Source organism: Mus caroli, chromosome 5, assembly GCF_900094665.2.
Source record: "Mus caroli chromosome 5, CAROLI_EIJ_v1.1, whole genome shotgun sequence".
Classification (NCBI taxonomy): domain Eukaryota; kingdom Metazoa; phylum Chordata; class Mammalia; order Rodentia; family Muridae; genus Mus; species Mus caroli.
The window spans coordinates 108,935,866-108,960,900 of NC_034574.1; the positions used below are offsets into that span (position 1 = coordinate 108,935,866).

Sequence of the window (25,035 nt, forward strand, 5' to 3'; positions counted from 1 at the left end):
GAAGGTTACATGTGTCTGAGAGTTTAGCAGATCCCGCTTCCTGGGACTCTAGGGCATGTGTCATCTACGTGGGTCTCCAGGAAGCACTCGGGATTGATTTAGTCCATTGCTTTTTATTTAGCTTCCTTCTTGGGTCCCTTTCAAGACACAATTTTGCAACGTAGCTCACGCTGGACTTAAAACTCATGATGGTTTTGCCTTTGGAGCGCTGGGATTGCAGGCGCGCCCTCCCATCGTCCTGTGCAGTTAAATGGCTCATGGACACAGGAAGTTGAGGTGGCCTGCTTTAAAACTTGACTAGACAGCTCTCTTTCCCAGCGCCATATTCTGCTTTAAACCATAACAACGGGTGAAAACCAGGATGAAAAGCCAGCTGTGACATATGAGGCCCTAGGCTCAGTCATATGAGGGGTGGTGGGGAGAGATTAGCTGTGGCCCAGGTCATATGAGGGTTCCTGTGAGGAGACTGCCCAGTCCACAGGCTCCCTACCGGCTGCAGCTCTCGTCCTAGGTTGTTGGCCAGCTCCAACTGAGCGCCAGGAAGGTTTCTAAGGGCTTGGCATTTCCTCTCAAGGGTCTTAGCACACTGTAACAATCATGGCAGCAGTGTTAAGGGAAGTCAGAGGAAGGGACCAATGGACCAACACCCTCGGTTGGCCTCTTCGTTACCCGGTTCCCGTCTGCTGCACGCAGTCCTCCAAGGCTGTGTCTCGCTGTGCTGGCCACGGGAGGGTTTTTTCATATACCATGTTATCATATATTCTTGCTAAAGCTCACGATATTTAATCTTTTTTTTTTTTATTCTGGCAGCGGACTATTGTCTGGTTGTGTTAACGTTAGGATGTTTTGTGTTCATTTTCCTGTTAATTGATTCTTTTTTTTTTTTTTGTCAGACACGTGATTCCATTTTTTTTCTCTTCTGTGTACAGTAACTTTCTGTTGGTATTTTTTTTTTTTAGTGAGCCCTTTGTTTTGATATCATCTTAGCATTTGTTTTTCGATTTTTGCTTTCTTTAAAAACAAAAAACAAAAAACCCATAACCCTCTCCCTACCCCCCTCCCCGTGTCTTGTCACTAAGCACCATGAGACAAGTTCAAGGGCAAGACGGACCTCTGACCCATCACCACCTCTCCCAGCTCCATAGTCCATCCACCCTCATTCCTTTTTTTGAGGGGCAAAGACTCTCGGGAAATGGCTCTCCAGTCTTGGGAATGCTAAAGGACGAGGTGGTGGCAGTTGAAGCATCTTTAACCCTCTCGGTGAAAACCTCCGCACCGCTCCTTTTGTTTTTTTCAGCTGACTGGAATGGGCTGAGGCTCAGCCTCCCCTCCCCTCTCCCCTTCATATGCCATTTTTTTCCCAAACACACTTACAGTGAGTATATGCCTGGCCTTGGTGGCTTGCTCCTCCCAAGTCAGCTCTCCTTTAGCCTGGGTCTCCTCCAGTACCAGTTTCTAGGAGTTAGGAGATATCTCTGTTTCCATTGCTAGGGTTTATTTAGTCGACGGAAAGAGGACCCTGCTTTGCCCACACAGGTTCCTCTGCAGTACAATGAGCTGAAGCTAGCCCTGGAAAAGGAGAAAGCCCGATGCGCGGAGCTGGAGGAGGCCCTTCAGAAGACCCGCATCGAACTCCGCTCTGCGCGGGAGGAAGGTAGGAGCTCTCAGAAAACCTTCAAAACTACGGAGCAGGCCGAAGACCGTTCCCCACGAGACTGACCAGGACTAGTTGAGCATCTCTGCGGGCCACGGGTTTTCATTCCAGGCGTGCCCCTAGTCTAAAAGTTTTGCAGTTGCAGAGTTAGCACAACATCTGCCCTTTTGGTTTCGGGTCTTTGAAAGACTGCTGCGGGCAACCTTCTTAGTCTGGTGCCCTAGGTGGCTGAGCCCCCACTGAAAGACCTTGTACTTGGTGTCTCCACAGCTGCCCACCGCAAAGCCACGGACCACCCGCACCCGTCTACGCCAGCCACTGCGAGGCAGCAGATCGCCATGTCTGCCATTGTGCGGTCGCCCGAGCACCAGCCCAGTGCCATGAGCCTGCTTGCCCCACCATCCAGCCGCAGAAAGGAGTCGTCAACTCCAGAGGGTATGCTCTTGTCGCTGTTTTCTACTGTTAAAACATCTGAAATCGGGTCGTTTATAAAAAAAAAAAAAAGAAGTTTGTTCGGCTGAGAAAGTCAAGAGTGTGGTGCCAGCCAGCATCTCCCAAGGGCAGAGGGAACCGTGTAGCTAGACAGGGCATGGCAGCCCAGGTCATCCCTGTTCTTGTAAAATCCCAGTGCAGTCACGGGAAGCCTGTCCTCATGGCACCAGTCTAAGGTTACTAGAAGTCTCCTTCCCTGTCTGTTACCCTGAGTCTGCCGTTACCACAGCAGCTCATGTTAGTATTCAGTCCCAAACCTGCTAAGATTATGTTTCAAGAACACGAGACAGTCTGGTGGTGCACACCTCTAATCCCAGCCCTCAGGAGGCAATGGCTGGTAGATGGCTGTGAGTTTCAGGCCTGCCAGGACTACACAGTGAAACCCTGTCTAAAAGCAACCACTGTGAACCTGAGAAAACTAACCTATGTTCCTTAGGTCCACTTTTAGAAATCTCACCAATGTGGTCCTACATGCAACCTGCAAGCTACCTCGGTGTTGTTTAAAGTACTCTGAAGAGTGTATTAGATGTGCTACCCTCTGGCAAAGAACTTAGCAGTATTCCATGTATGGGTGGGTATAAGAGTCCCCTACCAAACCAGACCTGCCCGTGCTGCATAGCTGGGGAGTGAATTCTTAGGAAATAAATGAGTGGGTGAAAGGCCACTTCAAATGTGACCAACTGGCGGCCAGTTGCTAGGACCACTGACCGTGTAAAGGGTTTTCTTTGTGATCTCAAAAGTACTTTTGGTCACACAGAGACAAAAAGGACTTTTGAAAAAGGTGAGGAAGGTGGTTTGAGGAGCCTTGGGGAAGCAGTGGCGAGCTGCCAGTCAGCCCCTGACTCCCTGCCAGCCTTCTTAGGTTGTAAATTTTGATGACACTGCCTTGTTGCTGTGTTTATGGGACACTTTGGTCAGAATGCTTAACTCTAAAAGTCTTCCAGATGGGAGAGAACCATCATTGTCTGCCAGGTGTTCATTGTCTGCCAGGTGTCCACTGCCAGGTGTTCATTGTCAGGTGTCCACCGACAGGTGTCCACTGACAGGTGTCCTGGAGCAGGTCTCTGCTCACCATGGCTTCCCATGCCCCTGCTGGTGTGTATCATACCCTCTGGGTATTGCTGTGTGCATTTGTGTCACATCACATCACTGGCTCCTCACAACTTTCTGAGAAAAGAAGAGGGGGCGGGCTCGGTGAGAAGACCCCAGTAGAGCTAGGTTTGGCATACGTTCTGAGCTTCTCCCTGTAAAGTTGCCTCTGGGTCACTGTTGATGGAGAGCCAGATAATGGGGCATGAGATGGGGAATAGAAATGTAAGACTCAGTTCTCCAGACGTAAAAAGTTTTGAAAAAAGGTAATTTGTGAAAAAAAACCCTGCACATTAAAATAATTCTTTAGTCAGCTCTTAATTTAATAACAAATTCTGCAGTTCATAATTACTACTTTTAAACTGAATTCTTTAAAAAGCACTAGATCTATCTTTCATGACTAAATGTTTACAAATAAGGCTGGTGGGACACACCTTCAGTCTCAGAATTTTGGAGGCAGAGGTGGGGACAGGCAAATTGCAGTGAGTTCAAGCCAGCATGGTCTATGTAATGAATGAGTTCCACACCAGCCAGGACTCTATAGACAACATCTCTCCCTCTCCCCACCTCTGGGGACCACTAATCTACTTTCCCTCTCTGTGGATCTCCCATCCTTGGTCTCTCAAACGCATGGACTCGTACTCCACGTAGCCGTCTGTGACTGGCTTATTTTCCAGAACACAGCGTTCTGTGGGATCCACCCACACTGTAGCATGTCACTGCCCTGCCAGTTTCTTTTCTTTACATGGCTAAATAATATTTCATTGCCTGGGCAGTGCGTGTTACCCATTACACTGCAGAGGGGCACTTGAGCTGTCTCTGCTTGTTGGCTGCTGTGAGCTGAGCCACTGTGAGTGATGCGCAGTTTTCATGTGGGTGGGTGTATAGCTTCTGACCTCTTGGGCATGAAGCTAGGAGTGGAAATTGCTGGAATAATGTATACCTCATAGTCTATCTATAGCTTTTGGAGGAACTGTCCTCCTGGGCCCTAAGATACCACTTTCCATGCCCCCCCCCCCAGGGATGTGTGAACAATGCCATTTCTCTGCTTCTGCTTCGACTCTGGTTTTCCATTTCTCAGACTCTAGACATTTTAGCCACATGGCACCTTGCTGTGGTTTTAATTTGCATTTTTTCTAAAGCCTAATGACAGCTAGCAACTTTTCAGGTGCTTTGGGCCTGTTTTCCCTCTTTGGGGGAATAGCTAGTCAAAGTACTGGGTCGTCAGAACTCCTAATAGCTTCTTGGAGCCGATCTTAGCAGAGACCGTCTCTCCTGTCCCTTGGCGTCTCTCTTCACTTCCGGCTAACCATTTTTCCCCCCTTAGAATTCAGCCGGCGTCTGAAAGAGCGTATGCACCACAACATCCCTCACCGGTTTAATGTGGGCCTGAACATGAGAGCCACCAAGTGCGCCGTGTGTCTGGATACTGTGCACTTTGGACGCCAGGCATCCAAATGCCTCGGTAAGAGCTGCAGCTGTGTGTCCGCTGGACTCCTCCATGTCTTCGTCGGGAAGATTGGTCAGGTGGAGGCGATGTTCTAAACTGTCGCATGATACATTCACCGCCAACGCTTTTCCCTTCAGTGGGAGGGAGGAGCCTGCTTTTCCTCATGACCTCCACATCAGTGTGCAAAGTGCCTCCACCTCGGTTAATTTTTAGGCAGCTTCGTATCAGGCCAGTCTCTCCCCTGCTGGCTTGAATGCCATGAACATGCAAGCATGTTCCTGCACACGGCTCTGTGGGCAGCGTAGCCTGAAGCCAGGAAACCTGGGCCAAGGGCAGTGGCTCTCTGTGTCCCTGTTGAGGCTTGGCACCTGGGGAAGTATCGGGATGGCTTGAGTGCCCGTCTTCCCTTGTAGTCCTGCTGGGGGCGGAGAAGCTCGGGGCCTGGCTGGAAGCCCACTGCGTGTCTTCAGGTTCTCCATTCCTCTCCTCTAGAATGTCAAGTGATGTGTCACCCCAAATGCTCCACCTGCTTGCCCGCCACCTGTGGCCTGCCAGCTGAATATGCCACACACTTCACTGAGGCCTTCTGCCGGGACAAAATGAACTCCCCAGGGCTCCAGAGCAAGGAGCCTGGCAGCAGCTTGCACCTGGAAGGGTGGATGAAAGTGCCCAGGTACTCTGCAGGGTGGCCACTCTCAGGGCGGGCGCTGGCCGGAGGGGTAACAGGGAAGTGTCTTTGAGGGAGCCCCTCCCGCTTGCTTCTCCATTCTGAGACATTTTTCTCTCGTTCATCTTTCTTCCCCCAGAAATAACAAACGGGGACAGCAAGGCTGGGACAGGAAGTACATTGTCCTGGAGGGGTCAAAAGTCCTCATCTATGACAATGAAGCCAGAGAAGGTAAATTAGTCATTCGGGAAATGTCATTGCACGGGGCTAACCCAGGCCTCCGAGTGTTGGAGTGAATGAAGGCTTTGTGTTTAATGTTTGGTTTAATTAATTAATTAATTATTTTTGGACTGCCTCGCAAGCCTTCTCTGCTTTCCCAATTTTCAAAGTTAGAAGCCAGGTGACTTCTCTAAAGGTTATTGGTACGATACTCGATCTATAGGTCTCTCCCTTGAAGGACCCGCAGGGTGCTGCCCTGAAGATCCCACCTGCTAACACACCAGAGAGCTTCCGCCTCAGTGAACTAGCCACAAATCCGCAGCGGCATCAGAAAGCTCACTGTGCCCTCATCTGACACACTTTATTTATTTATTTTTTATCTTCCCCCCTCTGCCTTGTCTGCACCTCTTTCTGTTCTGTGTCCTCCTGCGGCTCTTTATGTGCCTCTGCCCTCCTCTCTCCTCCCCTCTCCTCTCCTCTTCTGCTCTGTTCTGCTCTCCTCTCCTCTCTGCTCTTCCCTACCCTCCTCTGCTTTCCCCTCCTCTCCCCTCTTCTCCCCTCCCCTCCCCTCCTCTCTCCTGTTTTCCTCTGCTCTATTCTCCCCTCCCCTCCTCTCTTCTGCTGTCTCTTCCCCTCCTCTCCTCTCCCCTCCCTGTCTCTCCTCTCCTCTGCTCTCCTTCCCCTCTCCTCCTCTCTTCTCATCCCTCTTCTCTCTTTTCTCTCGTTCTTGGTCCTGTTCTTTTGTTTTTCTTTCCCACCTTCCTCTTTGTACCAAGCTGGACAGAGGCCGGTGGAAGAATTTGAGCTGTGCCTTCCTGACGGGGATGTATCTATTCACGGTGCCGTTGGTGCTTCAGAACTTGCAAATACCGCCAAAGCAGGTGAGTGGGATCCAGAAGAGCCCCGCCCAGGAGGCGGGCTGGGTTTGACAGACTGAGAGGAGCAGGATGCTCTGCCAAGGAGGAACCACCCCTGCCCAGTCCCCCATCTTAGCAGGAACTCAAGCTGCAGGGTCTGGTGGGATTCTGAGGCTGTGACATCATCAGCCAGCTCTGTTGGGGGGTGGGGTGGGGGCCTCCACGGCCAACCCTGTGCTCTCTGAAATCTTGTAGATGTCCCATACATCCTGAAGATGGAGTCTCACCCACACACCACCTGCTGGCCTGGGAGAACCCTCTACTTGCTAGCACCCAGCTTCCCCGACAAGCAGCGCTGGGTCGCCGCCTTAGAATCTGTCGTCGCAGGTGGGAGAGTTTCTAGGGAAAAGGCCGAAGCTGATGCTGTGAGTATGGGACCGTTGACGTGGGTTCGGGGCTTCTCTGTAGGGTGCACGGCCATGGGCACTGACTTTATCTGTGGGGGTTTCCCCGCCTGACCGGGTTTCCCACCCCCACTCTGACGGCTGTGGCAAGGGTGCAGAGCAGGGGCAGGGGCAGCCTCACAGCAGCCTTGGCCTTTATAAGGAAGCCCCTCCTCCTGTTTACCCCCTGGGGTCCTCAAGTTATTAGTACTTTGACTGGAAACCCCTGAAAGAGATGCCAGTGTGCCTGTGAGCACCTGCCTTCAGGGAAGCTGCACGCAGTCTGTCCAGATGTCCCTGCAGCGTCTGCTCTCCGCAGGCAGGTCTGAAATCCCACGCGTCCTTAAGATGTGACAAACATTGCTGCTGTGCCTCCATTGGCACCGCTCCCCCTGGGAATATCCCCGGGTGCAGACCGTGCTCATCACTCACTGGCGTTGACTCCGCTGAAGACGAAGCAGCACTTTCTAGACACTTAGCAATAGGAGGGTTCTTGACTGTGAGCCTCAGGAAGAATTGTGTCCTGTTCCACACATGAGCCTTTTTTTCTGAAATGTGCGTTAATGTGTGTACAATAGGCACGTGACTGTACTTCCAGTGAGCATCAGCCAGTGTGGGTTGAGGTAAAGAGAACTAGAGGCTTGGCTTGCTCAGGACTCCCGAGCTTGTGTGTTCTTGTCGCAGCTGGAGGTGGGGAAGGGGCCTTCCTAACAGCTTGTTAACGCTCTGCACCTTTACCTTACCATTTCCTGTCACGGCATAGCATCTGTGCCTAGGTCACCCACTTGTGTGTGTCTGCACCAAGCTAATTTAGAGCTGCACTGGAGGAGCCATTAACAGTGACCTAGGGTTTCAGTCAGAAGTTGTGGCCAGAGCCCGGGGTCCCAGTTGAGAGGGCTGAGCACTTGGCCTGGTGTCTGTGAGGGTGTGGTCCCCTGTGTGCCTCTGAGCGTGACTTTAGGTTACCGTCCGGAGGGTCGGATGGCTTGGTCACAGAGAGTTTGAATTTACTCCGCCCTGTCTTTTCTGTCTGCTTTCACACATGGAAAGAAATTACTTGGAAACTCTCTGCTGAAACTGGAGGGCGATGACCGGCTTGACATGAACTGCACCCTGCCCTTCAGTGACCAGGTACGTCACCTGGGCAGCGGGCACACGCTGTCAGGATGGGGGCGGGGGTGATGGGGGGGTGGGGTAGCTTTGCTGCTGTTGAGTGTGGGGATTATTGTGGTGTCTGGCTCACGCTCCCTCTCTGGACCTCCGCTCCGGCAGGTGGTGCTGGTGGGCACAGAGGAAGGCCTCTACGCGCTGAATGTCTTGAAAAACTCCTTAACCCACATCCCAGGGATTGGCGCAGTCTTCCAAATTTACATCATCAAGGACCTGGAGAAGCTGCTCATGATAGCAGGTGGGAGGCCTAGCACGCAGCACAGGGAGACCCTGTTCCACTGGAAATGCACAGAGGCAGCCTCCTGGCGTCAGGCTGGAGTAGTAGCGTCCCTGTCCCTTTTCTGTGTGTCTCGGCCGGTGCCAAGCCTCAGCTGATAAGCCTTTATCCACATTCGGTTCCCTGTCCATGTCTACTTTACCAGCCTGACACTCTGAAAGAACACCGTACCATTCGGCCACATGCAGCATGCTGGATTAGCTCTCATTTACTATGACGAAATGCCCGAGACCAGGCTTCTGATGAAGAAAAGAGGTTTATTTACCCCACAGCCCTGGAGGTTCAAAATCCCAGAGGGCATCATGCCCGCCCGCTTAGTGAAAAGTTCCTCTTGTCTGCATGACCTCACCCGGAGAGCATGCAGCTGGGAGCCAGTAGATTATAACCACACAGGAACACTGGATAGCCAAGCTTGCTCCTTGATAGAGCCTCTCCTGAGCTCACGGGAGCTGCTCTCTGAGGCCTAAGACCTCCTGTTAGACCCTGGGTGGGCCTACGTCTTTACTTGTTTAATTTTATGTGTGTGTGTTTTCCCTGCAAGGCCTCACAGACTTGAGTCAAGTCAAACTTTGTTTTTCTGTTTGAGATAGGCTTTCAGGTTGCCCAGGCTGACCCTGGACTACTGATCCTTCTCTTTCCCATGTGTAGGAATTCTGGGACTATCCCATCAGGCCCTGCGTGGGCTGGGACCTCCCGAGAGCTCGCCTCCTGCACCTGAGGCACCTGTGATGTGGTTACTACAGGATCCTTCCTGTGTTCCTGTGCGCCCAGACCCCTCCTCTGGATTCATACTTTCCAACTTTTAGCCACACGTCTTTCCTTTCTGAACATATACATTTACTTACTTTTTTTTTAACATTTGAATTAACTGTAGGTATGAACCCAACCAAGTCCGTCAGCATATGAACCTGCGGGCCTTTCTGTCACACGTCTGTGGCATGCATCTTCTTTTTAACTTGTTGGCAGGACTTTTTTTATTTGCTTACTTGCTTAAATTTTTGAAGTAGGTGCCCCAGGCTAGCCTCAGACTTTTTAATGTAGCTGAGGGTGACCTTGAACTTCTGACCCTCCTGCCACCACATCTGGATTGGTTCTCATCCCTCTGTCTCTCACACTTTGGACACATCTGAGTAGCTGAACCCCTTCATTGTTCCCCAACACATTCTTCCACATTCCAGGAACATGTGTGAAATTCTTTAGGGTTTTTTTTTTTTCCTGCAAAATTATCCCCATTCCCTAAGAACCTTAAAACTGAGAAGTCAGCAGCTTTCATTTCAGATCTAAAGCATGGGTGGAGACAACAACCGTGCGTGCTGGTCAAGTGTGTCCCTTCTCAGAAAGTCCCAAAACCTTCCACCCAGTCTCAAACTGGGTGTCACCATGGCATTACCCAGTGGGACAGTTCCTTCCTTGATCTCAGTTGATGGGTCTCACTCAAAATGAAGGACTCCCCCACCCCCAGACTACTGGATAGAGTTAACTATAAGCCACAGAGCTTTACGAGACACACAGGAATTCTACATGTAGACTTGGGTCCTTTCTTTAGGTATTTCATTTTGTACACAGATATTCCAAACTCGGAAGCCCTTCTGCCACCTCATCTTGGATGAGGAGCAACCCCATGTTTGTCCACAGAGGCTCCTGTGGTTTTTTAGTCACGGGTAAACTGGTTGTCCCCCGTGTCTTCATTGATGGGGCCCCTGACCACAGCTGCTCCTTTCCTCTCAGGGGAAGAGCGGGCTCTGTGCCTGGTGGATGTGAAGAAGGTGAAGCAGTCCCTGGCGCAGTCACACCTGCCCGCCCAGCCCGACGTCTCCCCCAACATATTCGAAGCCGTCAAAGGCTGCCACTTGTTCGCTGCTGGCAAGGTAACTCCCCCTTCTCCCCGCTCCAGGCTTTTACTGATGGAATGATCTGGAAACCAGGCCTTCCCTTCTCACCAAACTAACTTACTAAGTCGATCTTAAAAATTGGGCCTGCGAACACTTTGAGGGAAATGTCTGAGGAGCCTGGAAGCCAATGGCGAAACCCGGGGTAGCAGAGCGTTAGAGAACAAGTGTGTGTGATGAGCCTCCACAAAACAACACTCGGAAGGCAGAGGCAGGCAGAGTTCTGAGTGCAAGGCCAACCTGGTTTACAGAGCGAGTTCCAAGCCTGCTGCAGATGTGTCACGAGGCCCTGTCTCAAGACAAACCAAAAATAATCCGGAAAAAAAAAAAAAGCAAGTCGACATAGAAAGTGTGTTTATTACTAGAAACATACAAATTCTAAATTATATTTATTTGGTGGTCTCTTGGTGCTTGCCACCAATTGGCTCCAGAGCCACTGCTAGTGACAAAACAAAACGCCAAGATGCTGCTGACCTCTGCTGTGCGGTGATGGGGTCCTGTGCTCTCAGCCGTGCCTTCATCATCCCTAGATGGCTTACGGTGCTAGTGTGGGACCCACGGAGTGAGCTAGATAAGAAACTGGAAGGTTTTTTTTTTCAAGGCTATGCATTGTCCTCTGACTACTGTTCTAGCTGCACCTTCTATCTGTGGATGTGTATGGTTTTCATTACCATCCCATGGATTTTAAAGTTCCTCCTATGAACAGTGAGTTACTTAGAAATGTACATGTTGGTTTCCAAAAATAACTTAAAAATTACAAATCACTCCTTTTATTGTTTGGAATACTAAAGCCAATGTGAAAAGTGAATGTAAATTGTAAAGCCTCAGGCTGAATTATGTGCACAGCCTCCCCAACCCCAGAAGCAGCATCTCCAGTAATTGGTGTTTTCCTCTCTGCCGTTCAGTTTAGGGATCTACGTGCAGTGGATCTCTTTTCAGTCTCAGGGGGAGATAAAAGCCTGACTGTAGGAGATAGAAATAGAATCTTCATGTAGAACTCCATAGCCACCGACCCGACTGAATAACTTTCCTCTGGATCCAAATGTGTTTATTCTTGTCTCCACTGGGCTCAGTTTCCCATGGATCTGTCTGTCTGTCTGTCATGGCCGGGAAGGCATGGCAGCCGGAGCTTGGAGCCCAAGGCTGTTGGCTCAAACCCTTGTGTATCAGAAAGCAGGCAGGAGTGCTGGCCCTCTTCAGGCTCCCTTCTTTCCAGGGGTATTTAGTGTGTGACCCCAGCCCATTGCTTGCCACCCTGTTATGGTGGTGGTTTGTTGCTAACTGGACAATCTAGAACCACCTGGGAGAGGAGCCCTTCCGCATGCCTTTGGGGGATGTAAATTGATATGAGCTGGCAGTCTTACTTGTGGGCCGGCCCATTCCCATTCCCTAAGCAGGGCATCCTGGATTGTATAACTGAGCAATGCGAGCTGAGCACGCTCCAGCGTGCATGCATTTGTCTTTCTCCGCCCCCACCTGTTCCAGCTCCTGTTGCCCCATTTTCTATACAGCCGTGAGCTGCACCGTTCACTGAGAACCAGGTTAAACCCTGTCCTCCATGCATTGCTATGTCAGAGGATATGATCACAGCACCAGATGAGAAGCCCAGACTGAGATAATCCACTCTGGGAAGGGCCTAACCATGCCCAACATGTATGTCCTCAGGGGTTCCAAATCATCAGGTTGACAATGGAGATGAACGACCTCACAAATTTCCCTAGTACCTACCCCTCACCTTTCTCGTGTGTCACTGTGTCCTCCCCCACTCAGTAATGTCAAAAAAGTCTGTCTCCATCCAAAGGCTCATATATATATGAACTGTGCAATGTCACATGGCCCCTAGACCTTCTCTTTTGTCCCAGCTAAGTCAGTGAATCCCAAACCAGAAGACATTTGGTAATACGCAGACAGTTCTGATTATCACAAGTAAAGGGCGCTACGGGCATCTGGTGGCTAGGGCCACGGTGCTCCCGTTCTCCTCCAGTGTACAGGTGCTCCCTACCTCCATCACAGAAAATGATCTGGTCCAAAATGTCTCTGCTGCTGAGGCTGAGACCTTGTCTAGTTTTGGGCAGAGCTATAGTTGGTGCTGGTAACAAGTTCTCCTTCTTGCCCCAATGGCCTTCTAGATCGAGAACAGCCTGTGCATCTGCGCCGCTATGCCAAGCAAAGTCGTCATCCTCCGCTACAATGACAACCTCAGCAAGTACTGCATCCGCAAGGCAAGCCAACAGCCCAGCCTCCCCCTGGGGTCCCATTGTGCTATGTTGAGGATAGCTTGTGCCTGGCCCTCTCTGTTTAGAGAGTGAAACCTGTCCTTCCTGGAAGATCCCAGAGCCTGTGGTAGCCACAGTGTCCCCTCTCTCTTTACTCTTGTGAGGGATCTGCCCAACCGACTCAGCTTTCTGAAGGTGGATGGAGGAGATGCCCCTTTGAGCTGACAGAAGGCAGCTTTGTCTTAGAAGTTAACAGTACCAGGCAGTGTCTGCCTTGTCTCCCTCAGCTCCTGGAGGTTTCTGGTAATAAGGAATAAGCCAGCACTGGCTCCGTTTTGCCTTGTGATGAAGAGTCTAGTTCTCCTGAGGACAGAATGCTTTGTAGGGGATGACTGCTGTGTGGAGGAAGAAACATTCCAACCTTTAACTTTGCCTCACTTCTGCAGACGATGTCCGTTGTCCCCAGACTAAATGTGTTGTGTAGTGACAAGTCTGGGTCATGCCATGATAATACCAGAGTGAAAGGGGAAATGAGTTACATGTCCAGGTTGTTAGTGAGCCACTGTCTCTGTGGGCTTGTTAGCCCGTGCTTCTCGACCACCCGTGGATCGGGGATGGAGCTGGCCACTTCAGGGTTGTCTGATTCCCGAGGGGGGCAGTGAAGCTGGGCAAGAGCTGCCTTTCCCCATCTAAGGCTGAGTCTACCTTTGATTTCCTACCTCTCAAGGTAGCATCCCGCATCTCTGTTTCCTCGGGCTGGCGTGGTATGCAGCCAAGGGATACATTTTCTGTGAAGGTGATGATTAAAGTTTAAACCATTGGCTGCAGGCAAACAGGATTCCTGGTCATCACTTCGAGAAAGCATGCTTGTTATGTTATGTTTTGTTTTGTTTTAATGATATTAGGATTAGCCTAGGAACAACTACAAATAATTAGGAGGCAGTTAAGACAGGCATGCAGTAATGCCGTGTGGCTAATACAGCCTCAAATTAGAAACCAGCAAATTATGGGCCAGCCCAAAGCCAGACACTAGGCTAGGTACCCCAGCTGCCAGTGTCAGTAGTTGGTGTAAGATTCCAGCCATTTGCTCCTGCAAGGATACATTGTTGCCATTTTGCCTGTCTGTGCAAATTTCTCACCCACTTGGGAGTTGCAGTTCTGCCTTGTTTTTTCAGGATTGCAGGGGCTGGGGTAGACAACTGTAGTGAGGTACCATACAGGTCGTGGGTCATCCTGGCATGTTGTGAGAGGCTTGGCTAGAGCCTCAGGCAGAGACAGAGCAGCAGAAACATGCATCCCGTGTCATCTCTGCCCCTCTGTGCCCCTCACCTCAGGAGATCGAGACCTCAGAGCCCTGCAGCTGTATCCACTTCACCAACTACAGCATCCTCATTGGGACCAACAAATTCTATGAGATCGACATGAAGCAGTACACGCTTGACGGTATGACTGCCATCCTCCAACCCTCCTCCCCACCCCACATCGGCAGCTCGGGTCCTTCGGAGGGAGGGTGGCTCGGGCTTCATCCCTGAAGCCCCCCACCTGGCCTGTCTTCACAGAGTTCCTGGACAAGAACGACCATTCCTTGGCACCTGCTGTGTTCGCCTCCTCGTCCAACAGCTTCCCTGTCTCCATTGTGCAGGCGAACAGCGCCGGGCAGCGAGAAGAGTACCTGCTGTGCTTCCACGGTAGGTCGCCAGCCCAGTGCCGGGACCCAGTGCCTTTCCCTTGCTAGGCAGGGTGGGTCTTGGCAAGGAGGTGGAGAATGTCTACCCAGCACCACGGATGCCCACTGCGACCTCTCGTAAGCAGGGCAGTGACCTGGCCACCCTGACCTTCTTTCTTGCCGTTGTTGTCTCTTGAGTTTTTTTCCTCTTAAGTGTTTCTTCGTTTTTAATCTCTGGGCATTTCATTTCCCCCTTCCTGACTGTCTGTTTCTGTCTGTCTATCCCTCCCTTTTTTCCTCTCCCACTTTTTTTTTTTTTTTTTTTCTGTCAACATTTTTTCTTGAGGAAAACGGATTACTCAGAAAACCTCACTTAGGAGCGTTTCAATTTAAACTGGAGATGGTTCTGTGGCGGTTGTCTAGCTTTGCCAGTCCAGTTAGAGCCAGTCAGTTGCCCCTGGGCTTTGGTCTTTGTTCTCCCATCAAAGCACACGTGGCTAATGTCCCCATGCCCTTGGCGCCTTACAGAATTTGGGGTGTTCGTGGATTCTTACGGAAGACGCAGCCGCACAGATGATCTCAAGTGGAGTCGCTTACCTCTGGCCTTCGGTATGTGAGGTACGGGGTGGGGGCAGGGGGGTCGCCTGATCTCCAAAGCTTGTGTCCTGGGAAGGAATCATGTGGAGTTCTTGGCTTTGGTCTGGTAATGGTGCCTTCTAATGGACTTAAGTGGCATGGGCAGAATTCACCTAACAGTGGGTTTGTGGAGAACTGTGAACGTCTTGTCTCCAAGGCCACAGTCTATCCTTGGTGGAACGTACAATCTCATGATACAAAGGAGAATATTCCTCATGGATTTAAAGTCATTTTCAAGGCTGTGTAGTATCCCATGGTATACTTGAACAGAAATGAGTTCTGACTAGGCAGAACAGTGAGCTCATACCTGTTCATTCTCTAAGTGCACACACCATGGGAGGCATCCGCGTGCTGTCTTGTCGGATGCTGTTCTCTGTTGTACGTCCTAAATGCAGAGTAGGTCAAAGAAGAAACAGATGTGCAGGCCCATAAGTCCTGCGGGACCAGGATGCTCTAGTGATCTCTCTCTCTCTCTCTCTCTCTCTCTCTCTCTCTCTCTCTCTCTCTCTCNCACACACACACACACACACACACACACACAAATACACACTCACACATGCATACACATATCTCTGTCAGAAACACACACACTCTGTCTCTGTCACACATCCACACACATACATCCACACACACGCACACACATTCACGCACATGCACAGAGTAAATAAACAAACGTAAAAGAAAATACTTTTTTGTTGTTATTGTTCACCTGTTGCTATGTAAGAAGCAATCCTGGCTCTCAGGAGCTTAAAGCAGCCGCTTGTTGTCCCCGGCTCTGGGTCTGTTCAGCTGTGTCCCTCATGGTGTCACTGGGATCTAGGGCAAGCCGAAGGTACAAAACAGCCTTAGAAACAAGGAGAAGCAAGGCATCTTCTCTGTGTCTCTTCTTCTGTTGTTGGCCACGGGGTCACTTAGCTAGAGGCCTTGGTTCCTCTCTATCTAGACTCATCCAGGACATAGACAGAGGTTTCATGGCCTTTCTCTTGCACCACATTCTGCTGGCTCAGGCAGGCCAACAGAGCTGCCATGTTCAGAGTCATGGCTTGCCACAGGAGCAGCCGTGACAACAGAGGAGGGAACAGGGTCCGGCCCGTCTTCTCTGGCAGTAGTGCCCCCTCTTAGAGAGATAAGTGTTAAGACATAGCTGCTGTGCTGGTTCTGGGGTTCATCACCAGCCTGGGCGCCATGGGGAGACCGTCTCCAAAATGAAGCAAAGTAGAATAACAGTACAGCCCTACTGTAATATTTAAATCCTGATCTTTTAAAAACTCGGCTTGGAGAGGACGGAGAGAGCACTGACTGCTCTTCCAGAGGACCCTGGTTTGGTTCCCAGCACTCACATGGCAGCTCACAGCCATCTGTGACTCCAGTTCTGGGAATCTGACACCTTCTTCTGGTCTCTGAGGGCATCAGGCACATATGTGCACAGATGCTCATATACAGGCAAAACACTTATATCTAGGGGGGAAAATCTTTAAAAACTTGGAGAGTGTTGTAGTATAAACAGGTCCCTAGGAGAATTCTTACCCTGGTGTCCATCCACTGCAATCTCCATCTTGTTGTCCCCAAAGGGAAGAAGAACTTTGCTGGGCTTATCATCTTCCCAGTGTTCTGTGCAAACGCAAGCATGTGGTAGACTTCTCCCCATCAGGGGGATAACATGCTCTGCACACGCTTCTCAACTTGCCCTGCTGGCTGAGCGGTGCACTGTGGGTAGACACAGGGCCTCCTGGTGCATTCTTTACCTTGCACAGAGTTCCATGGGGATGTAGTAATTTACTTAACTGATATAAGTTAAGTTAGGCTGTAATGAGCAGCAAGGTAACAACTGAGCCCAAGCTAGTGTGGTTACACTGCAATGGGTGCTGGATGCTGGGTCACTGGCACCATGATAGGTGCTGGATGCTGGGTCACTGGTCCTTCCTTGTTCAGGTTTTGATTTTACTGCCCCCCCACCCCCGCCTTTTTTCCCCCTCATGCTCATCCTCCGTGGTGGCCTTGCAGCCTACAGAGAACCTTATCTGTTTGTGACTCACTTCAACTCCCTGGAAGTCATTGAGATCCAGGCCAGATCCTCACTGGGGTAAGCGTTTCCCTCCTTGCTTTGAAGACTGGAGTGCCACCCAGCAACCTTTGTCACCAATAACAACTTTGTCAACTCTCTTCTGGAATCCTGCAGGAGCCCTGCCCGAGCATATCTGGAAATTCCAAACCCTCGCTACCTGGGCCCCGCAATTTCCTCCGGAGCGATTTACCTGGCCTCCTCATACCAGGACAAGTTAAGGGTCATATGCTGCAAAGGAAACCTCGTGAAGGAGTCAGGCACTGAGCAGCACCGGGTGCCCTCCACCTCCCGCAGGTACTGAGTCTCCTTCCCTCCGCCATGTGAAGACACTCAAGGAAAAGCATCAGACTGGGGAGGGCTCCTGGTCACAGCGGCAGGAAGCGTCTGACATTTCCCTGAGGGAGCCAGCCTTCAGTGGCTCTGTAGAGAAAAGGGCTCCAGACTCATGCTTCCTTGTTTGGTCTATGTCTGTGGTACTAGCTGCTGAGCCCCAGGGAACCCTGTGGCCCCTTCTTCGTACTAGCTGCTTATGCCCAGTGCAAGAGGCAACTGGAGCCCTCGGTCTAATCCTGATGCTAGAGCACTAGAGCACTGTGGGAGCTCACAGGAGGACCCGCAGCCTAGACTTGGGACCAGGAAGGACTTCCCCAAAGAAAGGAAGCTAGGGAGGGGCATCGGGAGGGCAGGGAGGCAAAGCAGGCAGAGGGGAGGTCCTGAGGAGTGGGGCAGGGGTGGGGGCGGGAGTGGACAGTAGCTTCTCAGGCCACCTGGAGGCTTCTATGGAACTCGAGAATGCTTCAGAGTTCTATTTTATTTTATAACTTGTATTTAAATTTGTGTTGGAAGTCTAACCCCAGATATAGTACCCAGGCCACAGAAAGTATTAAATAGTAGTCTCTTTGCTTTCTTTTCTTTCTCACTTTTTTTTAAATAAAGATTTATGTATTTTTATTTATTTTTGTCTCATTTTGTAGCCTTGGCTGGCCTGGAAGTCACTATTATTGACCAGGCTGGCCTCTAACTCATAGAGGTCATCAGCCTCTGCCCCTCTGCCCCTCTGCCTCTGCCTCCAGACTGTGCTACTTTCACCTGGCTCATTTTTTTTTAATTCTATTTTATGCATATGAATATTTTGCCTGCATGTATGTGTGTGCCCCTTACCCAAGGAGACCAGAAGAGGGTGTCTAATCCACCGTAGCTGGGGTTACAGACATTTGGTTGCTGGGAATTGAATTCAGGTCCTCTGGAAAAAAGCCAGCGCTCTTAACTGCCGAGCCATCAGTCTAACAGCCTGCCCCTTAATTTAAAGAGATAATGGCCTTGTCAGGTCCCCATGTGTCTTAGTTAGGGTTTTACTGCTGTGAGCAGACACCATGACCAAGGCAACTCTTATAAAGGACAGCATTTAATTGGAGTTGGTTTACAGGTTCAGAGGTTCAGTCCATTATCATCAAGGCAGGAGCATGGCAGCATCCAGGCAGACGTGGTGCAGGAGGAGCTGAGAGTTCTACATCTTCATCTGAAGGCTTGCTAGAAGACTGGCTCCCACGTGGTTAGGAGGAAAGGGGTCTCATTGCCCACCCCCACAATGACACACCTACTCCAACAAAGCCACACCTCTTAATAACACCACTCCCTGACCCAAGCATATACAAACCGTCACATTCCACTCCCTGGCCTTCATAGGCTTGTTCAAATAAATGAGTTTATGTCCACACCTAAACATAGCATAATGCAAAATACATTTGATCCAACTTCAAAAGTTCCTATAGTCTATAGCAGTCTCAACAACATTAAAAGTCCAAAATTCAAGGTCTCTCCCTTCTGAGATCCACCCAGTCACTTAACTGTAATCCCCAAAGCAAGACAGGAAACCAGCTGGGCAGACTCCAAACTCTGCATCTCCATGTCTGATGTCAAAGTGGTCTTCAGATCTCCACTCCTTTTTCATCTTTGTTGACTCCAACAAACTCCTCTCTCTGGGGCTGGTTCCACTCCCTGGTAGCAGCTTTCCTCTTCAGATAGTCCATGGCTCTGACATCTCGAACATCTTGGAGACCCAAGGCAACTTCAACTTCACACCTTCTTGTTTCAGTGTCTGGGATCCACACATGATCTTCTGGGCTCCTCTGAAGGGCTGGTGTCACTGCCCCAGCTCTGCCCTCTGTAGCACTCTAAGCTCAGGTTGATCCACTTCACTGCTGCTGCGGTTCTTGGTGGTCAGCCCATGGTGCTGGCATCTCCAATACACTGGGGCCTTATACTGCAACTAGGCTTCACCAATAGCCTCTCATAGGTTCTCTTCATGGTGCCAAGCCTCAAATCCTTTTCATGACCCCCTCAGTCCTGGGCCATCAGCTGCAACTGAGGCTGCCTGTTCACCAGTGGCCTTCCATGACCTCTCACAGTGCCAAGCCTCAGCTGCTCTTCATGATCCCTTCATGCCTTCAAAACCAGTACCACCTAGGTGACAGCTGCAACCCGAGGTATAACTTTAGCTATCTCTAGAACACAGCTTCTTTGTGCTCTCAGAAAACACTTCCCAGAAGATTTCATCTCAGTAATGCTGGTCTATTCTTCTTTTTAAAATCATTTATTTATTTTATTTATAAGAGTATACTGTAGCTATCTTTAGACACACCAGAAGAGGGCATCAGATCCCATTACATATGGTTGTGAGCCACTATGTGGTTGCTGGGAATTGAACTCCGGACCTCTGGAAGAACAGTCAATGCTCTTAACCGCTGAGCCATCTCTTCAGCTGGTCTCTTCTTAATCACTGCTCCAGCTAAGTAGCATCCTTCTCCCCTTGACTATCAAGTTAGAGACACATGGCCGAAGCTGCTGAGTTCTGCTGCTTGCAGGAGCTGGAACATGGCCCCCTTGTTCTATTACATTATCACTTGCTGCTGCTTTTCCAACTCCTTCGCTGCCTAAGCTTGGCTGACCTGGATCTTGCTCTATAGATTGACCTTGAACTCAGAGACCTGCATGCCTGTCTCCTGGGATTAAAGTGTATACCACCATGCCTGGATCTCAATTTAGCTGGGTGGGGTCTTGCCCCCAAATCTCTTAATCTGTTACCTCCTAGAACATAATAGATTCGCTCAATGTGCCCCTTTAATACTTGAACCATATATTTTATACTTTTCCTTTCTAAGCTTGTTTCACTTGTTCAAAATGCTCTTCATGAGACTTAACCAGAGAACAAAGTCTCTGCTGGGCTTTTTTGAAACTTCCTTTGTCAATGCAATCAATATAAATAAATCTCTTTACCTTAGACTCAGGCAGACTCTTGAGACAAGGGCAAGATACAGCTACACTCTCCACCACCATACAACAAAAACAGTCTCTAGGCCACGTTCTGAAATTCTTCTCCACTGAATCCTCTTGGGCCCGGGCAGCACAGTTGAAATCACTCACAGCAACAAAATCTTCCATATTCCTACTAGGATGGCTCACTAAGCCCCCACTTAAAGCATCCCAAAGCTTTCCAAATCCAAAGTCCCCAAATCCACATTCTTCCAAACAAAAGCATGGTCAGGCCTATCATAGCAATACCCCAGTCCCTGGTACGAACTTCTGTCTTAGTTAGGGTTTTACTGCTGTGAGCAGACACCATGGCCAAGGCAATTATTATAAGGGCAACATTTAATTGGGGCTGGCTTACAGGTTCAGAAGTTCAGTCCATTATCATCAAGGTAGGAACATGGCAGCATCCAGGCAGGCATGGTGCAGGAGGAGCTAAGAATTCTACATCTTCATCTGAAGGCTGCTGTCAGAATACTGGCTTCCAGGATGAGGGTCTTAAAGCTCATACCTACAGTGACACACCTATTCCAACAAGGTCACACCTCCTAATAGTGCCACTCCCTGACTCAAGCATATCCAGACCATCACACCATGCTACCTTGAACTCCTGGCTCAGACATTCCTTTCCCCTCATCCCTCAAGGATCTGAACCTCTCTTCCTCCCCCTCACACCACCACCACCACCCAGGAAGAAACCAAATTATCTTTCTGCATATATATGTGCACACGTCCACATGTGCAACTCCATAAAAACAATGCCACGTATGAGTCTGTTTTCTGGCACTATGACAATGAAATACTGAGTTATAAAGAAAAGAGGCTCATGGTACTTGTCTTAGTCAGGGTTTCTGTTCCTGCACAAACATCATGACCAAGAAGCAAGTTGGGGAGAAAAGGGTTTATTCGGCTTACACTTCCACACTGCTGTTCATCACCAAAGGATGCAGGACTGGAACTCAAGCAGGTCAGGAAGCAGGAGCTGATGCAGAGCCATGGAGGGATGTTCTTTACTGGCTTGCTTCCCCTGGCTTGCTCAGCTTGAACCTAGGACTACCAGCCCAGGGATAATCTTGCCCATAATGGGCTGGGCCCTCCAGCCTTGACCCCTAATTGAGAAAATGCCTTACAGCTGGATCTCATGGGGTCACTTCCTCAAGGGAGGCTCCTTTCTCTGTGATAAATTCAGCTTGACACACAGAACCAGCCAGTACAGTACTGTTCTACAGTCGATGGTCCACATGGTAAAAAGACAAGAGACCAACACACTTACGTGCGTTTCTATCTCTATATCCAACCCTGCTCATGTCCCAAAAGCAATGTCTCCACATCTAAATACCACAATTAAATTCCATTTCAACCCTTTTAACATCTCACTGTGAGGAGGACTAGAGAGATGGCTTAGTGGTGTGTGTGTGTGTCTTTGAGAGGACTAAGGTTCGGTTCCCAACACCCACACCAGGAGGCTTCCAATAGGTGGCAGGGGATCCACCACCCTCTTCTGATCTTCTCCAGCATCTGCAAGCACACTATGCTCATAAACTCACACAGGCACAGGCACGTCAAACTACTCTCGCACAGTGGGGAGTAAATTTTTACACTTGAACCCTCTAGTCCCCTGGATCCCACTGTGTTCTCTACTGCGATACCTGCCTACTATAAAGACACCCTGCAAGGTGTACAGTTTAGTGGTCTGAGCATTTTTGTAAATGTATTAAGTCTCCACCAATATCTGAGTTTAAAATGTTTCCATCACTCCCAAAAGAAGTTTGTTTTCCTCTGCGTCCGAGACTGCCTCCGGCTTTGCTCCACGTTCATTTGTCAGGTGGGGCCTCTTCTTGTCCAGCAAGCCCCCAGGTTCAGCCCAACAAAGACAGCCCTGAGTGTCTGTATAGATTTTCCAGGTCAGATATCGATCCCTTTTCTGGAAGTGAGCTTATGAGACTGGAGCCTGTCTGTGCCTTCCAGATGTTTCAGGCTGCTGATTCTTCGTGGTGGCTGTCACTTCTCCCATCGGTCCGGGGAGAGGCACGGGCCCAGGGCATGCTAAGTCGTCATTGAGCCTTAGCAAGGTCGGTTTTCTTGCAGAAATGCTGTTGGATTGCTCCAAGCTGGTTTTGCAATCCTTTTGGTCAGCATGCATGAGTGTGCGCATGTGCATGGTTTTTTATTTTTTATTTTTGGCAGTGCTGAGAATTGAACCCTAGTACTGGCATAGTAGCCAAGGGTTCAGCCACTGCGCCACCCCTGCACCCCAGCCTTGGTCGGTGTGGTTTTAGTCAGATCAGGACCTTGATGGGACAAGTGGTAGAGTTCTGTGCACTCTTTTCTGTACCTTAACATGTCTGAGCGGTGGCCTTACCTCTTCATCGCTGTGGTTTTGACCACGGGAATGTGCTAGGAGAGGCCAGTGCCAATGCCCTTTGACTTGATCCCATCCCCAGAGTGATGGCACAACCGGCCAGTGTGCACCCCTAAAGTGCCTAGAACCTTGGTGTCATTTCTAACTCATGCCAGAGAGGGCTCCAAATGTTGGCAGTAGGCTTCCCCATGGCCGTGCACCCCACGTGGTCCACTGCTGGCTCTGTTGTCCAGAATGGCTGCAGGTGCTGTGAATGGGAAAGGGCTAACCTGTTGGCTTTCCCCGGGGGTGCCCCCCCCCCAAGCCCCACTTAAGCCAATCATCCAATCATCGCTGCTCTTGGCTGCTGTGGGCGGGTCAGAGTATCTATGATTGGCTTGGCTGGCTGTGACCCCAGGTTTCCTGGTCTGTTTAGCAGAGCGGGGACCATAACTCTGCAGAAACCATAAAGTGGATGTGGTAGCTCATTGGCCATTATGGATACGGAGATGAAAGGCTGCCCAGTTGGCCTGGAGTGATGAATGCTGTCTCTGCCCTCATTAATCTAAGCAGCCGTCCCGAGTGGCCTTCCTGAAGCCACCCTGCTTCCCTGGACGCAGAGCTCCCTCCAGCTCCCTCCCGCTAGCCTTAGGATGGGCCCCTGTGGATGCACGCTAGAACGTCTCTTTCATTACAAAGAGGCTTAATGTATTTTTCTCCCTTGGATTTATTTGTTCTAATGCATCTTCTGTCTCTGAGCTCTGCAGCTCCAGGAGGCATTTGATTCCAGGGTGTAGAAATCAGCTCCCTTACATTTAATACCCGAGAGACGCGAAGTCGGCTGGCTTTCAGAGCATTTATCTGAATCACTAGTTAGCACACTGGATGCGGAGGCGAGGCCACAGCATAAAGCTGTTCACGACCAGCTGACACTTAGAAGATCATTTTTGCAAACCGGTGTCCTGGTTTTCAGCTCCTTCCTGCAGCAAGTTCCCGCCATGCCAGGGCACAGACACCTAGAAGTCCGGGGTTCTCCTGTCCTCGTCCTCAGCTCTCAGCTTTTCCTAGTAAGAGGGAATGGTAGTTGTTACACCTCTAACCCCAGCCCTTAGGAGCTGAGGCAGGAGGATCATGACTTGGAAGCCAGCCTGGGCTTTTTTTTTTTTTTTTTTTTTTTGGTTTTTCGAGACAGGGTTTCTCTATATAGCCCTGGCTGTCCTGGAACTCACTTTGTAGACCAAGCTGGCCTTGAACTCAGAAATCCGNCTGCCTCTGCCTCCCCAGTGCTGGGATTAAAGGCGTGCACCACCACCACCGGCTTCAGCCTGGGCTTTATAGTGTGTTCCAAACCAGCTGAATACATACTGAGTGAGAACCTTGTCTCAAAAATTAAACCAAATGAACAGTGTTGAAAAGGGTCCCGGGTGGATACTTAGAGGGGCAGGAGCTACAGCTTTGGGCCTGTGACATCTCAGCTCCTGACTCCTCCTTGTCCCCAGCAGCCCCAACAAGCGTGGCCCACCAACATACAACGAGCACATCACCAAACGTGTGGCCTCCAGCCCGGCGCCACCGGAAGGCCCCAGCCACCCCCGAGAGCCAAGCACACCGCACCGCTACCGAGACAGAGAGGGTCGGACAGAGCTGCGCAGGGACAAATCTCCAGGCCGCCCTCTGGAGCGGGAGAAGTCCCCAGGCCGGATGCTCAGCACTAGGAGAGAGCGGTCTCCAGGGAGACTGTTTGAAGACAGCAGCAGGGGCCGGCTGCCTGCGGGAGCCGTGAGGACCCCACTGTCCCAAGTTAACAAGGTGAGGGACTTTTTTTTTTTCAGGGACTCGTTTCCTGCCTGACCCCATTCTTTGAGGGCTGATTCTGTTAAGTTGGCATTGTTCAGTATAGCACCCTGGTCAGCTGCTGGGGGGGCAAGACAGGCACTGTAAAGCCCTGCTTGCCTTATGCAGGGGGCCAGCAGTTCCTGGCTTTGGATGCTAAAACCCCCTCCTCTCTGTTTGGCTCCTAGGTCTGGGACCAGTCTTCAGTATAAGTCTCAGCCAGAAAACAAAACAAAACAAAAAAACCACCTCCTCATCTCAGTCTGCAGGAAAACACCGCACTCTGAGTCTCCACCACAGGGGACCCCAGCACCCGTCCGCCCAGCCCCGCCCGGCCCGGCCCGGCTCAGCCCGGCCCGGCCCGCATTCGGCACAGCTGGGTCCAGACTGTCCTTGGCACGGACACCCCCATCTCCAAGGGGTGCAGCTAGCCAAGGCTCTTAGGCGCTGACAGAGCTCAGCATTGCCCCCCCCCTCTCAGAGGGGAGGGGCCACCTTCCTGCAGTCATCTCTGCACTGTTAACGCTCACAGCATTCACAGACTTTTGTACTTAGCTCCAGCCTGAACCTGTTCATCAAAAGGAAACCAACCTGAACTTGAACCGTGGCTGGAAGTCTACTGCTACTCTAAGATCCTCGGGTTGGTTGTTTTTTTTCCTTTGGTTTTTATTTCTTTTTCCTCCTCTTTTTTTTTTTTTTTTTTTTAAGACAACAGAATTCTTAGTAGACTTGGATAGCGATGTATTTCCTGTTGTAGTGGTT

General features: G+C 50.4%; 1 protein-coding gene across 2 annotated transcripts in view; it reads left to right on the forward strand.

The window, feature by feature from the left end:
- The window catches only part of Cit (citron rho-interacting serine/threonine kinase), a 162,268-nt gene extending 137,773 nt beyond the window's left edge, over positions 1-24,495 (forward strand). The window contains exons 31-48 of one of the 2 annotated variants that reach the window (XM_021161971.2): positions 1,492-1,654; positions 1,925-2,089; positions 4,563-4,700; positions 5,178-5,358; positions 5,492-5,583; positions 6,348-6,452; positions 6,684-6,853; positions 7,922-8,002; positions 8,144-8,279; positions 10,047-10,186; positions 12,337-12,429; positions 13,758-13,866; positions 13,983-14,111; positions 14,618-14,698; positions 16,730-16,808; positions 16,905-17,084; positions 23,940-24,249; positions 24,462-24,495. In XM_021161971.2, the coding sequence (XP_021017630.1) occupies positions 1,492-1,654; positions 1,925-2,089; positions 4,563-4,700; positions 5,178-5,358; positions 5,492-5,583; positions 6,348-6,452; positions 6,684-6,853; positions 7,922-8,002; positions 8,144-8,279; positions 10,047-10,186; positions 12,337-12,429; positions 13,758-13,866; positions 13,983-14,111; positions 14,618-14,698; positions 16,730-16,808; positions 16,905-17,084; positions 23,940-24,249; positions 24,462-24,485 (2,376 nt within the window). In that variant the 3' untranslated portion in view covers positions 24,486-24,495. The remainder of the gene's footprint in view (positions 1-1,491; positions 1,655-1,924; positions 2,090-4,562; positions 4,701-5,177; positions 5,359-5,491; positions 5,584-6,347; positions 6,453-6,683; positions 6,854-7,921; positions 8,003-8,143; positions 8,280-10,046; positions 10,187-12,336; positions 12,430-13,757; positions 13,867-13,982; positions 14,112-14,617; positions 14,699-16,729; positions 16,809-16,904; positions 17,085-23,939; positions 24,250-24,461) is intronic. The other variant, XM_029477721.1, reaches the window with a different exon arrangement.
- Positions 24,496-25,035: the final 540 nt, after the last annotated feature.